Source organism: Nycticebus coucang, chromosome 16 (genome assembly GCF_027406575.1).
Source record: "Nycticebus coucang isolate mNycCou1 chromosome 16, mNycCou1.pri, whole genome shotgun sequence".
Classification (NCBI taxonomy): Eukaryota; Metazoa; Chordata; class Mammalia; order Primates; family Lorisidae; genus Nycticebus; species Nycticebus coucang.
In genome coordinates this window covers 71,955,607-71,974,223 of record NC_069795.1, presented here as the reverse complement: position 1 = coordinate 71,974,223, position 18,617 = coordinate 71,955,607, and the positions used below count along the sequence as shown (strand labels likewise).

Sequence of the window (18,617 nt, the reverse complement as noted above, 5' to 3'; positions counted from 1 at the left end):
GGTGCTCCTAGCATGGTGGGGTCTAAGAAAGGAGTAATTGCTCGCATTAACTGAGAGATGGACAAACATAACCATTCTCATCAAATAGCCATACACTGCCTCATCCACCAATAAGGGCTGTGTAGTAAATCACTGAAGTGGGACTCTGTTATGAAAATTGTGGTATCTTGTGTTAACTTCATTAGAGCTAATGCGCTAAACCGCAGACAATTTCAGGAATTTCTGTCTGAGCTAAATGTTGCCTATGAAGATGTTCTGTACCACACAGAAGTCCGTTGGCTGAGTCAAGGGAGAGTTTTGAAACATTTCTATGACTTACTTCCACAGATTACAGCTTTTCTGCTTTCAAAAAACAAAGAAGTACCAGAGCTCAATGATGCAGAATGGAAATGGCACCTTGCCTTTCTGACAGATGTAACAGAGCTACTCAACGTTTCAATGTGCAACTTCAAGGAAAGTGGAAGCTCATCTGTGATGTGCAATCACATGTGAAAGCATTTGAAGTAAAATTAGGCCTCCTCATCAAACAAGTGAAGGAGGAAAATTTCTGCCATCTCCCCACAACTCAAAATCTGTTAGCGGAAAAACTATTGGTTGCATTACCAAACAAAACATGTGTGGATTCACTGGAAAGGTTGCAAAAGGAGTTCCAATATAGATTTAAAGAGCTTCATCTCCATGAACAGGATATACAGCTTTTCTGCAATCCATTTTCTATTGACATTGAAAATGTGAATACAATTTACCAAATGGCACTGGGTGAACTGCAGAATTGTGACTCTCTGAAAGATGCATTCAAGTCAAGCAGCCTTCCTAATTTCTATGCATCTCTCCCCTCTGAGACATATCCTAATCTCAGGAACCATGCACTCAAAATGGCAACCATCTTTGACAGCACTTATTTCTGTGAACAGACTTTTTCCAGAATAAAACATCTGAAATCTCCAACCAGATCTAGACTAACTGATGCACACTTGCATCACTTGTTACAACTAGCAGTGACAAATGTGGAAATGGACATTGACCATGTCATTAGCCAAAAGCAGGCCGTAGTTCTCATTGAAAGACTGGTAAGTTTGTTGATTTAACTTTACTTGTTCTTCATTTTAAATATTGTATTTGTTCCCGTTTTGTTTTATTACTTCAAAATAAGGTATGTGTAGTGTGCATAGGAATTTGTTCATAGTTTTTTTATTAAACTGTAGTCTGGCCCCCCAATGGTCTGAGGGACAGTGAACTGGCTCCCTTTTAAAAATGTTTGAGAACCCCTGATCAAGAGTAAAGATTTTGTCACTGAATGGCACCACAACTCTGAGCAACTTTGGATGGCTCAGAGACAAATTGATATGAAAATTAATAATGAACTTTCAGATTTAGAACAAACAGTAATGTTGGAGATTAATTGTCTAGCCTACAAAAACAAATCAAGTTTCGATGTGATTGGAATATGCCTTCATTTTGTTTCACTCCTGTTATTTATAATGCAACTGAATTCCCTTGGGATAAAGTGGGAAAAAACATTTATTAAATCATGACAATTTAGCCAGTGATATCCTTAAATTGCAACAACAGGTATGTGCCATGTTTCAGCACAAGCTTGAATGTGTTGATGGAGATACTGTACTAAAAAAAATTGTCAAATGGAATAGAAAAGTTAAATCCTTTACCTCAATTGAATGCTTTGTTTGGAACTTCTGCAGGTTTGCTTTTCATATTGTTCATTATTTGTTTTGTTTTATATTTAGTCTGTAGACCGGTCTGTTAAGCCCACCAAGTTAGTGACCGCCAAGTCACGTAAACAAAAAGGGAGAAGTGTAACCTCAATGTAACTCTGAGTGCCATTGACTTATGTTTGAAGAAGCTTTCTCAGAGTCCACATTAAGGGATGTTCCTTTGAAGACACTCCAAACTGATTAGAACGCTAATCATGCAGGAGACAGACCCTGAAAGCAGAGTCTGGCTGTCTGTGAAATTTCCTGGAAGGGACCTTGGGAGTGGAAAACAAGATAAGTTAATGTGCATCTCAGTTAAAGTTTGCACCTGTTTTTTACAGATGAACAGGTGAATAAATTTTTATGGTTACTCTCTATGGTTTCTTTGTACTCTTATCGTATAGACCATTTTCTGTCAGCTGGTTTGTTATTATCAAGTGTACATGCAAAACTTAGTGTTGTTAAGAGTATATAAGTTTACAAGAAATAAAGTAGGGTTGCTACATGTCTGAGAGAGCTGTAGCCATCCTCTTCTCACTACATTCTGACTGCTGATCTCATCTCTGAGACTGTGGCCAGAACATTTCCAGCAACAGTGCCAAATCTTCATATTCTGAAATAAGTTTTCTATCCTTTTTTAAAATTTTCCTTTTTTTAAAACTTTACATCTTGAATATTTACTCTCTGCTATGGAATAAACTGTATTACTCTAAAATTCATATGTTAAAGACCTACCCTCCATTGGAGAGAAGACCTTTAAAGAGGTAATTAAGTTAAATGTGGGCACTGACCGGGTGGGGCCCTAATCCAACTACGGTTAAGTGTGGGCATAGGGGTGGGCCCCAGTGTCCTTACAAGAATAGGCAGAGACACAGGAGGTAGGAGCAGAGGAGGTGGGAGGAATGGGCAGACCATGGGAAGACAAAGATTTGCTGACTAGAACCTTCTAACTTTCTATTGCACTAGTGCATTCTCTTTTTGAATTTCGTTCCCAAAACTTCTTTCCATCCATGAGATAACTATAAACTTACATCACCTGTTTGGCTGGAGAAGACAAGGTAAGCATTACCTATCCACAGCTTGTGACCAATGAGCAGCTGAGCAGCCTACTTTCCACGTCCCTCCTCGACCAAAGGCTGAAGGAATGATGAAAATTAACCTCTACCTCATTTTACTACTATAATAGCTGGCCTGGGAGAGATTTGTCTGCCATTTTTTGATCATGGGATATAGGTGCTAGCATGGATTTGTCACGGAACTTACATGCCCTATGATCTGCCCCAAACATGTAATGATGCTCACTCCACTCACACATTATTCTCTTCACCTCCAGAGACACCCTGATCCCCTTTGGTAGAGGAGACAGACTTGAGCCAGTCCATTCCTCCCACCTCCTGGTTGGGTCATCCTCTTTAATAAATCCTTTCTTCCTTGACAACCCTTGTGGATTGGCCTTGTGTGAGGTGAGCAGCAGAGAACCCCCCCTTGCAAGCACATTAACATGACTTATTATTATTGTGCAGAAAAAAATATGATTGAGCCAAGCAGATTATATATCCAACTTGTTCTCCACTAGTAAGAAAGGACTGAAAAGAACTGAATGGGGGTATGAAAAAGGAGAAAAAATGCTAAGAGAATTAACAAGAGAAGATATATGAGACAGTAAAGCCTTCTGTGAAAGCAGGTCACCAGTACAGAACTTTAGCTCATGAGTTCTGGTCTCAGATTAATCAGGTATTGTTTGCCTGAGTCTTGGAGATCCATAGAAAAGGGATTCTTCAGAATCCCTTTACAGATTCTGGGATAATAAGCATTATGCACCTTATGTTAACATAACATATAGGGAGAAACGTACAATGAAATACTATCCAGTTTCAGAAAGCTTTCTATGGTTGTTCTATTTTGGGGGAGAGGGATTCTTTGTTTTTTGAGACAGAGTGTCACTCTGTTGCCCTGGGTAGAGAGCAGTGGCATAATCATAGGTCATAGCAACCTCAAACTCCTGGGCACAATTGATCCTCCTGCCTCAGCCTACCGAGTAGCTAGGTCCATGGACATGTGCTTACACACTCAGCTAATTTTTTCTATTTTTGGTAGGAATGGGGTTTGGCTATTACTCAGGCTGTTCTCTCCTGACCTCCGTCTTCCCTTCTCTTCCTTCAGCCTACCACAGTACTAGGATTACAAGCATGAGCCACCACACCAAGATGTCTTCCACTTTTAATATTAAGTTGAAATGAGTAGTTAGGAGAGGATGAGGGACCATTCTCATCATATGGATAGAAAATCAAAAGCCAACTGGAAAGGAGATGGTCTTAAAAGGGGAAGATACCACTGGAAAGTGTAATTTATAATAACCATAATTATTGATCGGTTTCTATTTTGTTCCTTCCTCAAGAAAGCATCACAACTTTAACAGCATGGGTAATTGTACTCAAACTTCTTTTTTTTTTAATTTATTTTTCTTGTTAAATCATAGCTGTGTACATTAGTGCAATCAAGGAGTACAATGTGCTGGTTTCATATACAATCTGAAATATTCTCATCGAACTGTTCAACGTAGCCTTCATGGCATTTTCTTAGTTACTGTATGTAGGCATTTGTATTCTGCATTTAGTAAGTTTCGCCTGTACCCATTCTAAGATGTACCATAGGTGTGGCCCCACCCATTACCCTTCCTCCACCAAAACCTCCCTCCCTTCCCCTTCTTTGGCCCTTTCCCCATAGTCTTGTGCTATAGTTGGATTATAGCCTTCATGTGAAAGCTATAATTTAGCTTCATAGTAGAGCTGAGTATATTGGATACTTTTTCTTCCATTCCTGAGATACTTTGCTAAGAAGAATATGTTCCAGCTCCATCCATGTAAATATGAAAGAGGTAAAGTCTCCATCTTTCTTTAAGGCTGCATAATATTCCATGGTATACATGTACCACAATTTGCTAGTCAATTCGTGGGTCAGTGGGCACTTGGGCTTCTTCCATGACTTAGCAATTATGAATAAACATTCTGGTACAGATGTCTTTGTTATACTGTGATTTTTGGTCTTCTGGATATAAACCTAGTAAAGGAATTATAGGATCAAATGGCAGGTCTATTTTTAGGTCTCTTAAGTATTCTCCAAACATCCTTCCAGAAGGGACGAGTTAGTGTGCATTCCCACCAGCAGAGTAGAAGTGTGCCCTTTTCTCCACATCCACACCAACATCTCTGATTTTGGGATTTTGTTATGTGGGCTACTCTTACTGGGGTTAGGTGATATCTCAAAGTAGTTTTGATTTGCATTTCTCTGATGATTAAGGATGATGAGCTTTTTTTCATGTGTTTGTAGATTGTGCATCTGTCTTCTTTGGGGAAGTTTCTCTTCAAATCCCTTGCCCACCCTGAGATGGGGTCATGTGTTCTTTTCTTGCTAAGAAATTTGAGTTCTCTGTGGATTCTGGTTATTAGACCTTTATCAGAGGTATAACCTGCAAATATTTTCTCCCATTCTGAGGGCTGTCTGCTTGCTTTACTTACTATGTTCTTGGCTGTGCAGAAGCTTTTTAGTTTGATCAGGTCCCAGTAGTGGATTTTTGATACTGCTTCAATTGCCTGGGGAGTCCTCCTCATAAAATATTCACCCAGGCCGATTTCTTCAAGAGTTTTCCCTGCACTTTCTTCAAGTATTTTTATAGTTTCATATATTAAGTTTAAATCTGTTATCCAGTGTCTATCTTAGTTAACGGTGAAAGGTGTGGGTCCAGTTTCAATCTTCTACAGGTTGCCAGACAGTTCACCCAGCACCATTTGTTAAATAGGGAATCTTTTCCCCACTGAATGTTTTTAATTGGCTTGTCAAAGATCAAATAATGGTAAGTAGCTAGATTCATCTCTTGGTTCTGTATTCTGTTCCAGACATCTACTTCTCTGTTCTTGTGCGAGTACCATGCTGTTTTGATCACTATTGATTTATAGTACAGTCTCAGGTCTGGTAGCGTGATTCCTCCTGCTGTGTTTTTATTGCTGAGTAATGTTTTGGATATTCGAGGTTTTTTTCTTATTCCATATAAAATGAAGTATTATTTTTTCAAGATCTTTAAAATATGACAATGGAGCTTTTATAGGAATTGCATTAAAATTATATATTGCTTTGGGTAGTATGGACATTTTAACAATGTTGATTCTTCCCAGCCATGAGCATGGTATGTTTTTCCATCTGTTAACATCTTCAGCTATTTCTTTCCTTAAAGTCTCATAGTTCTCTTTGTAGAGTTCTTTCACATCCTTTGTTAGGTATACTCCCAAATATTTCATCTTCTTGGCACTACTTTGAAAGGAATAGAGTCCTTGACTATTTTTTGAGCTTGGTTATTGTTGGTATATATAAAGGCTACAGATTTATGGGTGTTGATTTTGTAGCCTGAGACATTGCTGTATTCCTCGATCACTTCTAAAAGTTTTGTAGTAGAATCCCTAGTGTTTTCCAGATATACAATCATATCATCTGCGAAGAGTGAAAGTTTGATCTCTTCTGACCCTATGTGGATACCCTTGATTGCCTTTTCTTCCCTCAAACTTCTTCTTTTTTTTTTTTTTTGCTAAACTTTTATTTATTTATTTATTTATTTTATTAAATCATAGCTGTGTACATTGATATGATCATGGGGCATCATTCACTAGCTTCACAGACAGTTTACCAAGTTTCACATATACCCTTGTAAGATGTACCGCTGATGTAATCCCACCAATCCCCTTCCCTATATCCACCTCCCCCCTCCCTCCCCTCCCTTTCCCCCTTCCCCCTATTCTTAGGTTGTAACTGGGTTATAGCTTTCATGTGAAAACCCTAAATTAGTCTCATAGTAGGGCTGAGTACATTGGGTACTTTCTCTTCCATTCTTGAGATACTTTACTAAGAAGAATATGTTCCAGCTCCATCCATGTAAACATGAAAGAGGTAAAGTCTCCATCTTTCTTTAAGGCTGCATAATATTCCATGGTGTACATATACCACAATTTATTAATCCATTCGTGGATCCATGGGCACCTGGGCTTCTTCCATGACTTAGCAATTATGAATTGGGCTGCAAGAAACATTCTGGTACAAATATCTTTGTTATGATGTGATTTTTGGTCTTCTGGGTATATGCCCAGTAGAGGGATTACAGGATTGAATGGCAGATCTATTTTTAGATCTCTAAGTGTTCTCCATATCTCTTTCCAAAAGGAATGTATTAATTTGCCTTCCCACCAGCAGTGCAAAAGTGTTCCCTTTTCTCCACATCCACGCCAACATCTCTGGTCTTGGGATTTTGTGATATAGGCTAGTCTCACTGGAGTTAGATGGTATCTCAAAGTAGTTTTGATTTGCATTTCTCTGATGATTAAAGATGATGAGCATTTTTTCATATGTCTGAAGGCCGCACACCTGTCTTCTTCAGAGAAGTTTCTCTTCAAATCCCTTGCCCAGCCTGCGATGGGATCCCTTGTTCTATTCTTGCTAATGCATTTGAGTTCTCTGTGGATTCTGGTTATTAAACCTTTGTCGGAGACATAACCTGCAAATATCTTCTCCCATTCTGAGAGCTGTTTGCTTGCTTTACTTACTGTGTTCTTGGCTGTGCAGAAGCTTTTTAGTTTGATCAAGTCCCAGTAGTGTATTTTTGAAGCTGCTTCAATCACCCGGGGGGTCCTCCTCATAAAACACTCGCCCATCGCGATATCTTCAAGGGTTTTCCCTGCACTCTCCTCTAGTATTTTTATAGTTTCATGTCTTAAGTTTAAATCTTTGATCCAGTGAGAGTCTATCTTAGTTAATGGTGAAAGGTGTGGGTCCACTTTCAGTCTTTTACAGGTTGCCAGCCAGTTCACCCAGCACCATTTGTTAAATAGGGAATCTTTTCCCCCTGAATGTTTTTAATTGGCTTGTCAAAAATTAAATAATGGTAAGTAGCTGGATTCATCTCTTGATTCTCTATTCTATTCCAGACATCTACCTCTCTGTTTTTGTGCCAATACCATGCTGTTTTGATCACATTGATTTGTAGTATAGTCTGAGGTCCAGTAGCGTAATTCCTCCTGCTTTGTTTTTATTATTAAGTCACCCCACCCCACCCCACCCCCGGCAAACAATTGGAAAAGGAAAATCAAACCTTCCTACTACCGTGCACCCAGGGCACCACCTGATTTGTCCTCAGGCGATTGGTTCAGTTCCAAAGGTCCAAATCAATTGTCTCAGTCTGCACTTGTCTCGGGTGAGAGAGCTTAAGAGGTCTCTGGAAACTGGATCACAGGAGTCTGGTGACTACTCTGGTGTGGCTTGCTCCAGTGCTGTGTGGAGTCAGGAGGAGCCACCCAGCCAATAGATCAGTCTGGGAAGGTTGATGCCTCCTTCCCCACCTTGCACCACTGTCACACCCAGTCACTGATAACCCTGCAGTTGGCTGACCCAGTTGCCTGTAGTGAATCAGTACTCCAGGAGTTTTTACCTGCCTGAATCACAGGGAAGTCTGCCAGGCCGCTGTGCTCTGCCTCTCTCTAGCAGGAGGAGGTGAGGCCTGACAACCTCGGGTGCTTGATGAAGGTTGGGGGGTTTTCACTCAGGTCCAGTCTCGCCCCTGATTAATGTTACTGACAGAACAGAACAGAACAACTTTGTGGTTCCCCTGCAGAAGAGAAGCTGAATTGAGTTCCAAATCAGCTTGTCTTTGCTCTTGTATTGTCTATAGTCTGACGATCCTCTGAGGGCCAGGTGCATCTTACGTTTAGTAAAGCAGACCTCTGGGTCAGCCCCATCCTGGGAGTTTCCCCGGTTTGCAAGTTGGAGTTGCCTCAGGCAAATCCTATACTCAGAGTCTCTGGTTGCCCAGGGAGACAGGTGGTGTGGCTTCAGAATATTTGGTAGTGATCCGTATTGCTAGCAAAAGAGGGCTGCTGTTTTATGCCTCAGGCAACCACTGTTCCAGTGCAGCTCCCTTCCGGCCAACTGCCCTCTCTCCGCTCCCGTACCCCAGAGTCTGCATCGACCGGCTGCAGCCGGGCACTGTCTACGCCGGTCGAGGAATCGCCCAAGAGTCTGGACTCCTGGAGGACAGGCCTCCAGACCTTGGAGCGAGAGCAGAGGGGAGCACAGGGAGTGCTGGGAGCCTGGGGTTGTGGGCAGAGAACACACACAGCTTTACACAGTTTTATGCCTGGCCGTATTGTCACCAAAAGACGGCCATCGCACTGTGCCTCAGGGAACCGCCACTCCAGTGCAGTCCCCTCTCCGCTTACCTGGACTGGCCTCCAGACCTCAGTGTGAGTGAAGGGGAGTGCTGGGAGCTCAGAATTCCAGGTAGAGACTATATACAGTTTATACCATTTTATGCCTGGCAGGAGGACGCCGTGGCACCCTAATAGTGGAGGTAGGTCCAGTTTTTAGAGGGTCTCTCCCGTGGAGTGTAGTGGGAGGACCTTTGAACTCTGCCCAGTTGTTTGTGGGGCACTCTGAGCCGTTCTCATGGGGGAGGGGACTCCTGTCCGCTTGGTGATGGATTTTGTACCTTTTGTTTGTATGCTTGTGGTTGCAGCTCACCTCAGCGGGGTTGACGTGCGTTCTTCAACCTTCTCTCTTAGTGCAGCTCAAATCCACCAGGTTACTTGTTGAATTTTTGTCCTTTAACTCTCCTACTGGACGGGAGCCTCTGTGGAAAGTTGGCTTCAGTCAGCCATCTTGTCTCCTCCCCTATATCCAGTTCTTTTGACACCTCTGATTTTGGGGAAACAAAGGAAGTATAAGTATTATCATTATCTATCATAGTCTTAGCAAAGTAAGTGATCATAAGATACAGATCTCTTTCCTTCCCAATTTCTTCACCAACTCACATTAAAACGGATTTTGGATGGTGTCCCATTTATTTAATTAAAGCGATATGTAGTATTTAATTGTCTATTATTATTATTAAGTTCAATTTTCTTCCTTTTTCATGTTGACAAAATAATTTTTTATTTTTAAGATCATTGCCATTAAGAGGAAAAAAGATTTTTATTTATTCCTGGGAGATATATAAATTAACCTTTAAGGAGATCAATTATTAAAATTTGTCCAAAATCATTAGCAATAAGAAAAAAATATTCATTTCACATACCTAAGTAAAGAAATAGCCACTTATGAAATGATTTACATTCTTAGACTATTTGTATATATGAATTTCATATGAAAATTATACACAATTGAAGTTCAATTTTATTATATACCCTTTCTGCCTGTCTCTCTGAGGAATCTGCTGTATCCTTCCTTGCACTTGACATGTTTTTCTAGCACGGCATCATATTACAGTATAATTACTGAACTAAGCTTCTCAGAAGCAAGGCACATGTTCATTTACCCTTGTATTGCTGGAAGATGGTACATAAGATAATCGAGGCTCAGGAAATGTTTGGGAATAAGATGGAGATTTGCTGCTTGGGTCACTGGAGGAAAGCAAGACTATGTGACCCCGCTCAAGCATGGGAATCTTCCACCACATCACATTCCAGAAAGGAGTAAATTCTCATCGCTGAAGAGAAAAAAGAGCTCTTGCAGTGGGTGACTAAGGGAGACATATGGAAGGTGAAAAGGCTGGGAGAGCAGTTGTATACAGCAAGCTCACTGAGCAGCAGTCACCCCCGCTGGCCTGTCCCTCTCCATTGCTGACCATAAGGGACATGCATGATCACTCTCACTCCATTCTCCAGTGAAGCCTGGTGTGTATGATACAATCTTTAGACACCCTGTGAACCATTTTCACTTGGAGTCCTTGTCATATTCAAGACACTGCATGTACAGAGAGGTGTGAATGCAAAAACTTACAGATTTTTCTCATGGAGGTATATAAGAAGAAGGAGAAAGGGAAAAAACATGTATAAATGTCTACTGTGGCAGAGTAAAATACCTGTGCTCACCACATTTATTTTGTTTTCTTCCTGGGCAACATTTCTCAAATTTCCTGCAGTTTCATTGCTACAGCAGTGCTGAAGGAGCTAATGGCTGTGGTAGAAGTGGTGAGTTCCACTTCTAGGCGTGGCCAATATAAATCACCTTTATATGAATTCCTATTCTCTCTTACAGTCACCTTAGAGATCACACATTAAAGACACTGGTGTCATTCTTCCTTACAGTGACTTTAGAGGTCACACATTAAAGACAATGGTGTCAAAAGTTGGAAGCTGCCTGGGCCCTTGAATGAGTGCATGATGCATCCATACTGCCCCTACCAGCCCAGCTGCTGACTACACTGAACTGTGATGTGAAGGAGAAACTAACTTGTATTGTGCAGTCATCTGTTATAACAGTTAGATCATCTTATTGTGTCCTGGATATGACACCATGCACATACGCTCATGCTGAATACAAAATAGCTTAAGGATAAAATAACAACATACATTAGCATTAAATGAGACAGGCATGGCAAATCAAAATAACTACTTGGCTAGGGAGGAGGCTATATATGTTAAAACCATGACTCTTACTCTTAGGCATGTGACCTTGGGCAAGTCTCTTAATCATAAAATGAGGGTATTGAACTAAGTGAACTGAACAGTAGGAGTCTCACCAGCAGTAGAGTTTTATAACCCTCTATTTAAAACTTCATCAAAAGAGAGGCTTGATAACTGACAAATAAAGAGCATCAACAATCAAGCCAGGATCCTAGAAAGAGATAGGGGACTGGGCTGCCATGGAAAGGCTTCAAGAAGAGGAGGAAGTTGAGCAGCAATTCAAAGGCAAACAGAATTGGGTAGAGAAGTGGGACAGAGAGTAGTGTGAGCAGCAAAAGCAGAGGCAGAGCCATGTGACTGCAACAGACTACTTAGAAAATGGTGATTTGATTGAGGAGCACAAAAGGAGCATTTTTATGAAGAGATGGAGGAAGCAAGGACAGAAAAACAGCCTAGGTCCAGAATATGGTCTGGACTTTATCTCACAGTTGGTGGTAAGGGCAAGTCATGGACACTTCCCATGAAAAGGGTGCCAGGACATTTATATACCCTGTATAGGGTATTGCAAAGGACTGGTGCAATTTCAGAAGGTACCAGATACAGAGCAAGCAAGCAGGTGGCTTCTGCTATGCTGGATTTGAGAGGTAAAAAGGGAGGGTCTCTGGTGAAAGAAGGATGGGTGGGGAAGGATTTAGAAGAAAATTAACAAGTCTCCCTAACCAGCAGACGTGAAATCTTACAGAGGAGAGATGCCTGAAGTTTCTAGTATGTGAAGGGCAGGCTGATTCTGTGGTTTAAGAGAAATGAGACAAGAAGATGACTCAGGGGTCTTGGGGCACAATGGCTTTAACATACTTTCCAAAAGGAAGTTTACATGAAAGTTCTAAAATTCAGAAGGAACTCCGGCTTGGGATATAGATTTGGAAACACCAGAACCTGCCAACCACAGGTAACCAGTATTCCTCTGCTCCTGTCCTGGATCTGCTAAGATCTTTCTAGTAGTGGTTTCTCTCTTTTAGACCCAGCCCAACTAAGCTTAAGCTGAAACTCGACACTGGCTCAGAGCTCACATCCCCCGTGTGCCTTTCTCTGCACTATGAACTCCTGAGACATCTCAGTTTTTAACTTTCTGCATTAGCTTCAGACGTGCCTAGTGCATTCACGGTGGTGCATCCTCCACTTTGTCCTTCCCTGAGATACAGGATCTATTCTCTAGCTGCTCCACCCACATTGGCTCAGTTCTGAAATGTCTATCCCACTCCAATTAATTTCAAGAGTTCTAGCCTTATAGCCATATCGGAATTCAGGATTCAAGATGGAGTAGCCATCCAACAGATGACCTCCTGTTCCCATCTCTCAAAGGAGGCAACTTAATTACCTGTTGAAGGACATTCAACTTGCTGGCTGGTTACTATCCTTAGAGTCTGAATCAGGTGAAAACAGGTTAGAAAACAGGTCTAAAATCTCTAGGATGTAAAAATTGGTGGAGAGGGGTTCAGTGAGAACGCACTTGAGGTATAAGCACTGGTAAGTTGGGTGAGACAGAGTTGGGGTAAAAGCCATGAAACCATAAGAAATGCAGACTTGATTGAGCTTTACATCTAGAAATACAGCACAAGTATAAAGATAAACATATAAAAACCACTTCCTGCTCTAAAATTGAGCTTGAGAGGATAGTACTTAGACATCTTCCAAGAAAAAGGTAAAGATTAGGGGGTCACAACAATAAACACTGGGAGTGGGCAGGCCAATTCCAAATCCAAACGGTGGAAAGCAGGAATTGTTCTAAAGAGACAAAAAATTCCTTTCACATAAGATTCTTGACCTTCCTAAGGAAGCCACATATATATTCGGTTTAATTGTACGTGTGCATTACGGGAAAACAATCTATAAGGCCTATCCAAAGTAAACGCAGCTCTCATATTCTAGTGGTGTTTTCAAAAGAGAAAGTTGCAGAAAACTACATGTCCTAAGACAACTCCAATTTTAAAGGACAGTGTTTATCCATTATTTCTAATTCCTTTCCTCTCAAATTTGGGTGTAACCACCACTTTATCTCTCCTTCTGAATGCAGCCTGGGTCATGTCCTCCCCTTTATAACAGGATGCTTAGCTACAGACACTAGCTGCGTGTTTAGTACATCAGGTGACATGATGGGCCAGTTTGGCACCAGCTCCCAGGCACTGCTTTGCCCTCCTCTCAATTTCAAGGCATATTCCAGCTCCCGGAGAGCTGTTCCATCTCTCCGACCTGAGACCTAATAGCTCAACAGGGTGCGTATCTCCACCCTCTGTACAGCAGCCTCAGAGAAGGTAGATGATGTGGCCCACGACAGCTCCAAGCAGAATAAATCCTGCATCGTGTTAGTCCAGAAGAGAGGGATGACTCCCTCAAGTGCTTTAATAAAAGCAAAACTGCCTGGTCAGAGTCATCTCTACTGAGATCTTACCTGTTTTTTTGTTTTTGAGACAGAGTCTCACTGTCACCCTTGGTAGACTGCTGTGGCATCATAGCTCACAGCAACCTCCAACTCTTAGGCTTAAGTGATTCTCTTGTCTCAGCCTCCCAAGTAGCTGGGACTATAGGTGCCCACCACAATGCCTGGCTATCTTTTTATTGTAGTTGTCATTATTGTTTAGCAGACCCAGGCCAGATTTAAACCTGCCAGCCCTGGCATATATGGCCAGTGCCCTAGCCACTGAGCTACAGGCACAGAGCCCTTACCTGTTTTTTTGACATTTTCTTTAAACTTGGATTCCTGAAACCGAAACAATAAGGTAGCATTAATAAATTAGTCATAATGTCTTTACATTAAGAAAATGCACCAGCCTGCAAGTGCAAGGTAAACAGAAACTACAATGGGGAGTTCAGAACATCTGTTTTCTTGAATGCACCTGGGGCTATGTGTAGGGGCATATTCACTGGCTAGTCTCATATATCACTGATGGAAATGAGACACAAATAACAGAAACCTCGATTAACAACAATTGTTTGGGTAATGGGGTAAGACTGAAATCAGAAAACAACTTAGTCCGTGATTTTCCCAGTTTAACATTTGAGTATTTCCTATGTGACGAGCACCGTGCCCTGTGCTTTATTCCCGCCCTCTCGTTTAATGCTCATAGCAATCTAACAATCCAAGAAGCTGGATACTATCACTCTATCACTATTCCATTTTACAACTGAAGAAATACTTAATACAGGTAGTATGGATTGCTATTTCCTCAAAATGACATAAAAATAAGACAAATATAGCAAGTTCCAGGTTATAAAGAACCCAGGGGAAACAGACCCAAAGCTTTACATCCCAAACCACTGTTATTATCACTCCCAAGTCTTAACTTTTCCAAAGGTCTCTAACATCAAACAAAAAGTGCCATCTCCTCATTATCCCACACTGCCCTATCCCTGCCCTTGTTCCCTCTACACTGGCAATCTGCCTCTCTCACCCCAGATTGATTCATACTTCTCATTCCACTATTTTCTCCTCTTTGAGCTTCCCATCTCACACACCTTAGAAGAACACCCCAATCCCCTTTTCATCCCCCCTCAGTTCACCTACCTCAGTCAAATTTTTCTCTTCTACACCATCATGGACTTTATCTGAGGCTGTGGGCAACTGGAGAGTTAACTTGAAAGTTCCTTTTCCTGGCCATATTAACTCGTGATTCTTTCTTGCCAAAACCCTCTGCCGGACTGAAATGTCCAACAAAGAAAAGATAAAAGGCCACGTGACAAGCAATCTTTATTTACAAAATTCAGCTGTGATTTCTATAGGCTTCATTATCATCAATCCAAGAGAGGGCAGGTGTAGTTAAAACAGAACTTTAGCAAGCAGACATGGATTTGAATTCTATCTTTAAACTTATTTGTTAATAGTGAGCATAATCCTTACTACACTTTATTTTATTTATTTATTTATTATTTATTTGAGAGAGAGTCTTACTTCTTTGCCCTTGGTGGAGTGCTGTGGTCTCATAGCTCACAGCAACCTCAAACTCTTAGGCTCCAGTGATCCTTTTGCCTCAGCTTTCCAAGCAGCTGGGACCACAGGCCCCTGCCACAACACCAGCTATTTTTTAGAGACCAGGTCTCACTCTTTCTCAGGCTGGTCTCGAACTCCTGAGCTCAGAAGATACACCCACCTCTGCCTCCCAAAGATCTGGGATTACAGGCCTGAGCCACCACACCGGGCCTACTACCCTTTACTTAGAAAGCCTCAGTCTTCTTGTCTTTTAATAAGGTTAATCGAAGTTGTTTTGTTCACATGCCATATGTATAATATTAAATTGAAGAAACATTGCCAAAAACCTGACACTCAGCAGGCACTCAAAAAAGTAGCATTGTCTTCCCTTAAGCGGCCTGAGGTGATCAGTGAAAATGGTTCGCTATTCACTTGACCCAGAAAACCCCACAAAGTCATGCAAGTCAAGAGGCTCAAATCTTTGTGTTCACTTTAAGAACACACGTGAAACTGCCCAGGCCATCAAGGGTATGCATATAGGAAAAGCCACCAAGTATCTGAAGGACGTCACCTTAAAGAAACAATGTGTACCATTCTGACGTTACAATGGTGGAGTAGGTAGGTGTACCCAGGCCAAACAGTGGGGCTGGACACAGGGTTGGTGGCCCAAAAAGAGTGCTGAATTTTTGCTGCCTATGCTTAAAAATGCAGAGAGTAATGCTGAACTTAAGGGTTTAGATGTAGATTCTCTGGTCATTGAGCATATCCAAGTGAACAAAGCACCCAAGATGCGTTACCGAACTTACAGAGCTCAGGGTCGCATTAACCCATACATGAGCTCCCCCTGCCACATTGAGATGATCCTTACTGAAAAAGAACAGATTGTTCCCAAACCAGAAGAAGAGGTAGCACAGAAGAAAAAGATATCCCAGAAGAAACTGAAGAAACAAAAACTTATGACACGGAAATAGATGCAACATAAAATAAATGCAAATAACAGTTAAAAAAAAAAAAAAGGTAGCATTATTTATTCTACACCAAAGTGAACTAAAGTAAAACATCCCATAGATGGCCAGTGAAGATGGGGTGCTGGGAAACAGCAGGAAGAAAATCATCTTTTAGGAAGGCAATTTAGGTGGCCAAGAGAACCAGAGGCCTCCTTAGAAAACCTAGAAAGCCCTTCCAATAAGTTCCTGAGCTTGTAATGGTAAGGATTTCACACCTGATAGTACAAGGAGTAGAAACAAGAAAACAGACAGTTTGGACTCTAGCGAAGCAACTGAACCCTACACATAAAGAGTCCAAAGACCTAGGTTCAAATTCCAACTCTGCCAGGAACCTCAGTTTCCTCACTTGAATGAAGTCAGTGAATGCACTTGCTAACACCTTGCAGAGCTATTAAAATGTAAATTATAAGAAGGAGCAGCCAAAGACATAAAAATGAACATCATTGTATCTCAGACTTTGGAGAACCAGGAATGAGTGAGTTTAAAGGAAGAGGCGTGGTCAACAGAGTCAGAAGGTGGAAAGGGAACTTCCTGGAGTGCCCTGCTGCTCCCAGGACTGGCTCCAGCATGAACGTTGGGTTACCCGGGTGCGTTCTGATGGCATATTCCTGGTAAGGCCCACGGATGTAGGTCAGAGCCAGTTTGTAATCTCACTCTTTGCCAGGAGGGCAGATGTTTTCATAGTTAGTCCTAAGGGGCCACTGTGAGAAGGCGAGAAGAAGCGGCAGCAGGTTCTCAACCAGGGCGCTATGTGCCCATGCACAGCTGGCTGCCGCCCCCTCCTAGATGTAGAAGACGGCTCCATATTTACACCACACCCTTAGATTTAGGCAGTGATTCTACCTCTCACCCAGGTAACCCTAGGACACCGGGAATCTCCAAGAACCATGAGGAATCCCCCTGACTCCTTGTGTTTCTTAACCACTTTTTTATTTTATCATTTCTTTCTTTTTTTTTTTTTTTTGATACAGAGTCTCACTTTGTCGTCCTCAGTATAGTGCCATGGTGTCACAGCGCATGGCAACCTCCAGCTCTTAGGATTAGGCGATTCTCTTGCCTCAGCCTCCGGTTTGGCCGAGGCCGGGTTTGAACCAGCCACCCTCGGTATATGGGGCCGGCGCCCTACCCCCCGAGCCACAGCCGCCGCCCCTTAACCACTTTCTTCTCCACCAAAACCATCAACAACAGAGAAACACAGAAGAAAAAAGCCTAAGACACGGGCTCGCTGGTGCGGTTGCTCCATCACTTCCAGGCAGGGCGGAGACGCGCGTGGAAGCGCAGCGCCCAGCGTGCGCTCCGAGTCCGCTCTGCCCTGCATCCCGGCACCTCTCTAGGGTTGCAGGAGCCGGGAGGATCCTCCCGCCGCGAGCCCCGGCCCAGCCCCCGCCCCAATCCCCGGAGAGAGGGCAGGGTGGACCCCTCCTCTGCCCAGCCCCGCGGCGCCCCTCACAGTCCTCCGGGTGGAAGAGCACCAGGAAGCGGGACGCGCTCCCGGGGTCCTGCCGGACCTCACACTCCCCCCCGCCGGATCTCTTTGGGCTCTGGAAGTACATCTGCAACTTGGTACTCAAGTTCTTCAGGGTGTCGGGGCCCCAAGACCCCTGGACCAGCAGCGGGAAGGAGCCGGACTCAGCCATCCTAGGCTCAGCTTGCGCATCCCTCCGTCCTGACTGTTGACCCGCGCATCCCCACTACTCTGGGCGGTTGACGTTGCCTGTTTCGCTTTCCTTTTCTAGAAAACTCTACCGACCTCTAGTTCCCGTCTTGAGCTGTAAACAGCTGAGGCAGGACTGAGCTAGTCACCCCCATTCGGCACCTTTGTCCTGGGCTGCAGGGCTGTCCTTCGCAGCCCCCGCCATCAGGCCTCCCTCCACCTGCGCCCAGCGTAGCCCAAGCTACGGGCACTCACCCAGCTCACAGCTAAAACCAGCAGCTTTGGGTCGCCAGAGTTTGAACAAACACGAGGATAGTTTCACTTTTGCCATAAGCCGACACTTTACCAGAGAATAAAATGGTTTGCAAACCCTGACCCTTTTAAAATGTTTGTTGCCCTTGTGGGGATTTCTTTCAACAGTGTAATTACCAGAATTTTACTTTGTTCCGTATTTTTGCTTTTTGTTCCCTGAACTACTACATGTCTAGAAACGTGGGAGACGCGATGCACTCCCATTGCTTGTGGAATGTTCACTAGGTGCCATGTACTTGGGATGAAGTTAAAAGACGGATACAGTCCCTGCCCTCACTGAGCTCGGAGCTGGGGGACTCAGAGGATTTAGGGCACAGTAGACTGAGTGCTCTGGAGAGGAAGATCCAAATGAGGAAAGGCACCCGGCCCAGGTGTGGGGTTCACTGAGGTTTTATGAGGAAGTGACATGTATGTAACCCTTAGCCTAAGGGTGATCAAGAATGACTAGACTTATGGAAAAGGAGGAGGGTTCTGTGATGTGATTTACATGTACAGGGTCCCTCTGGCTGCTGCATGGTGGCTAGAGTA

At 42.9% G+C, this 18,617-nt stretch overlaps 1 protein-coding gene and 1 pseudogene across 1 annotated transcript; one reads left to right on the top strand and one right to left on the bottom strand.

The window, feature by feature from the left end:
• Positions 1 to 9,419: 9,419 nt before the first annotated feature.
• Positions 9,420 to 17,770, bottom strand: LOC128567459 (protein mono-ADP-ribosyltransferase PARP14-like). The gene is made up of 3 exons (XM_053564634.1): positions 17,574 to 17,770; positions 14,715 to 14,848; positions 9,420 to 9,443 (listed from the first exon to the last, which is right to left on the bottom strand). The coding sequence occupies exons 1-3, from the start codon at positions 17,758 to 17,760 to the stop codon at positions 9,420 to 9,422; spliced, it is 345 nt and encodes a 114-aa protein (XP_053420609.1). The 5' UTR covers positions 17,761 to 17,770.
• Positions 15,533 to 16,087, top strand: LOC128567783 (60S ribosomal protein L17-like; annotated as a pseudogene).
• Positions 17,771 to 18,617: the final 847 nt, after the last annotated feature.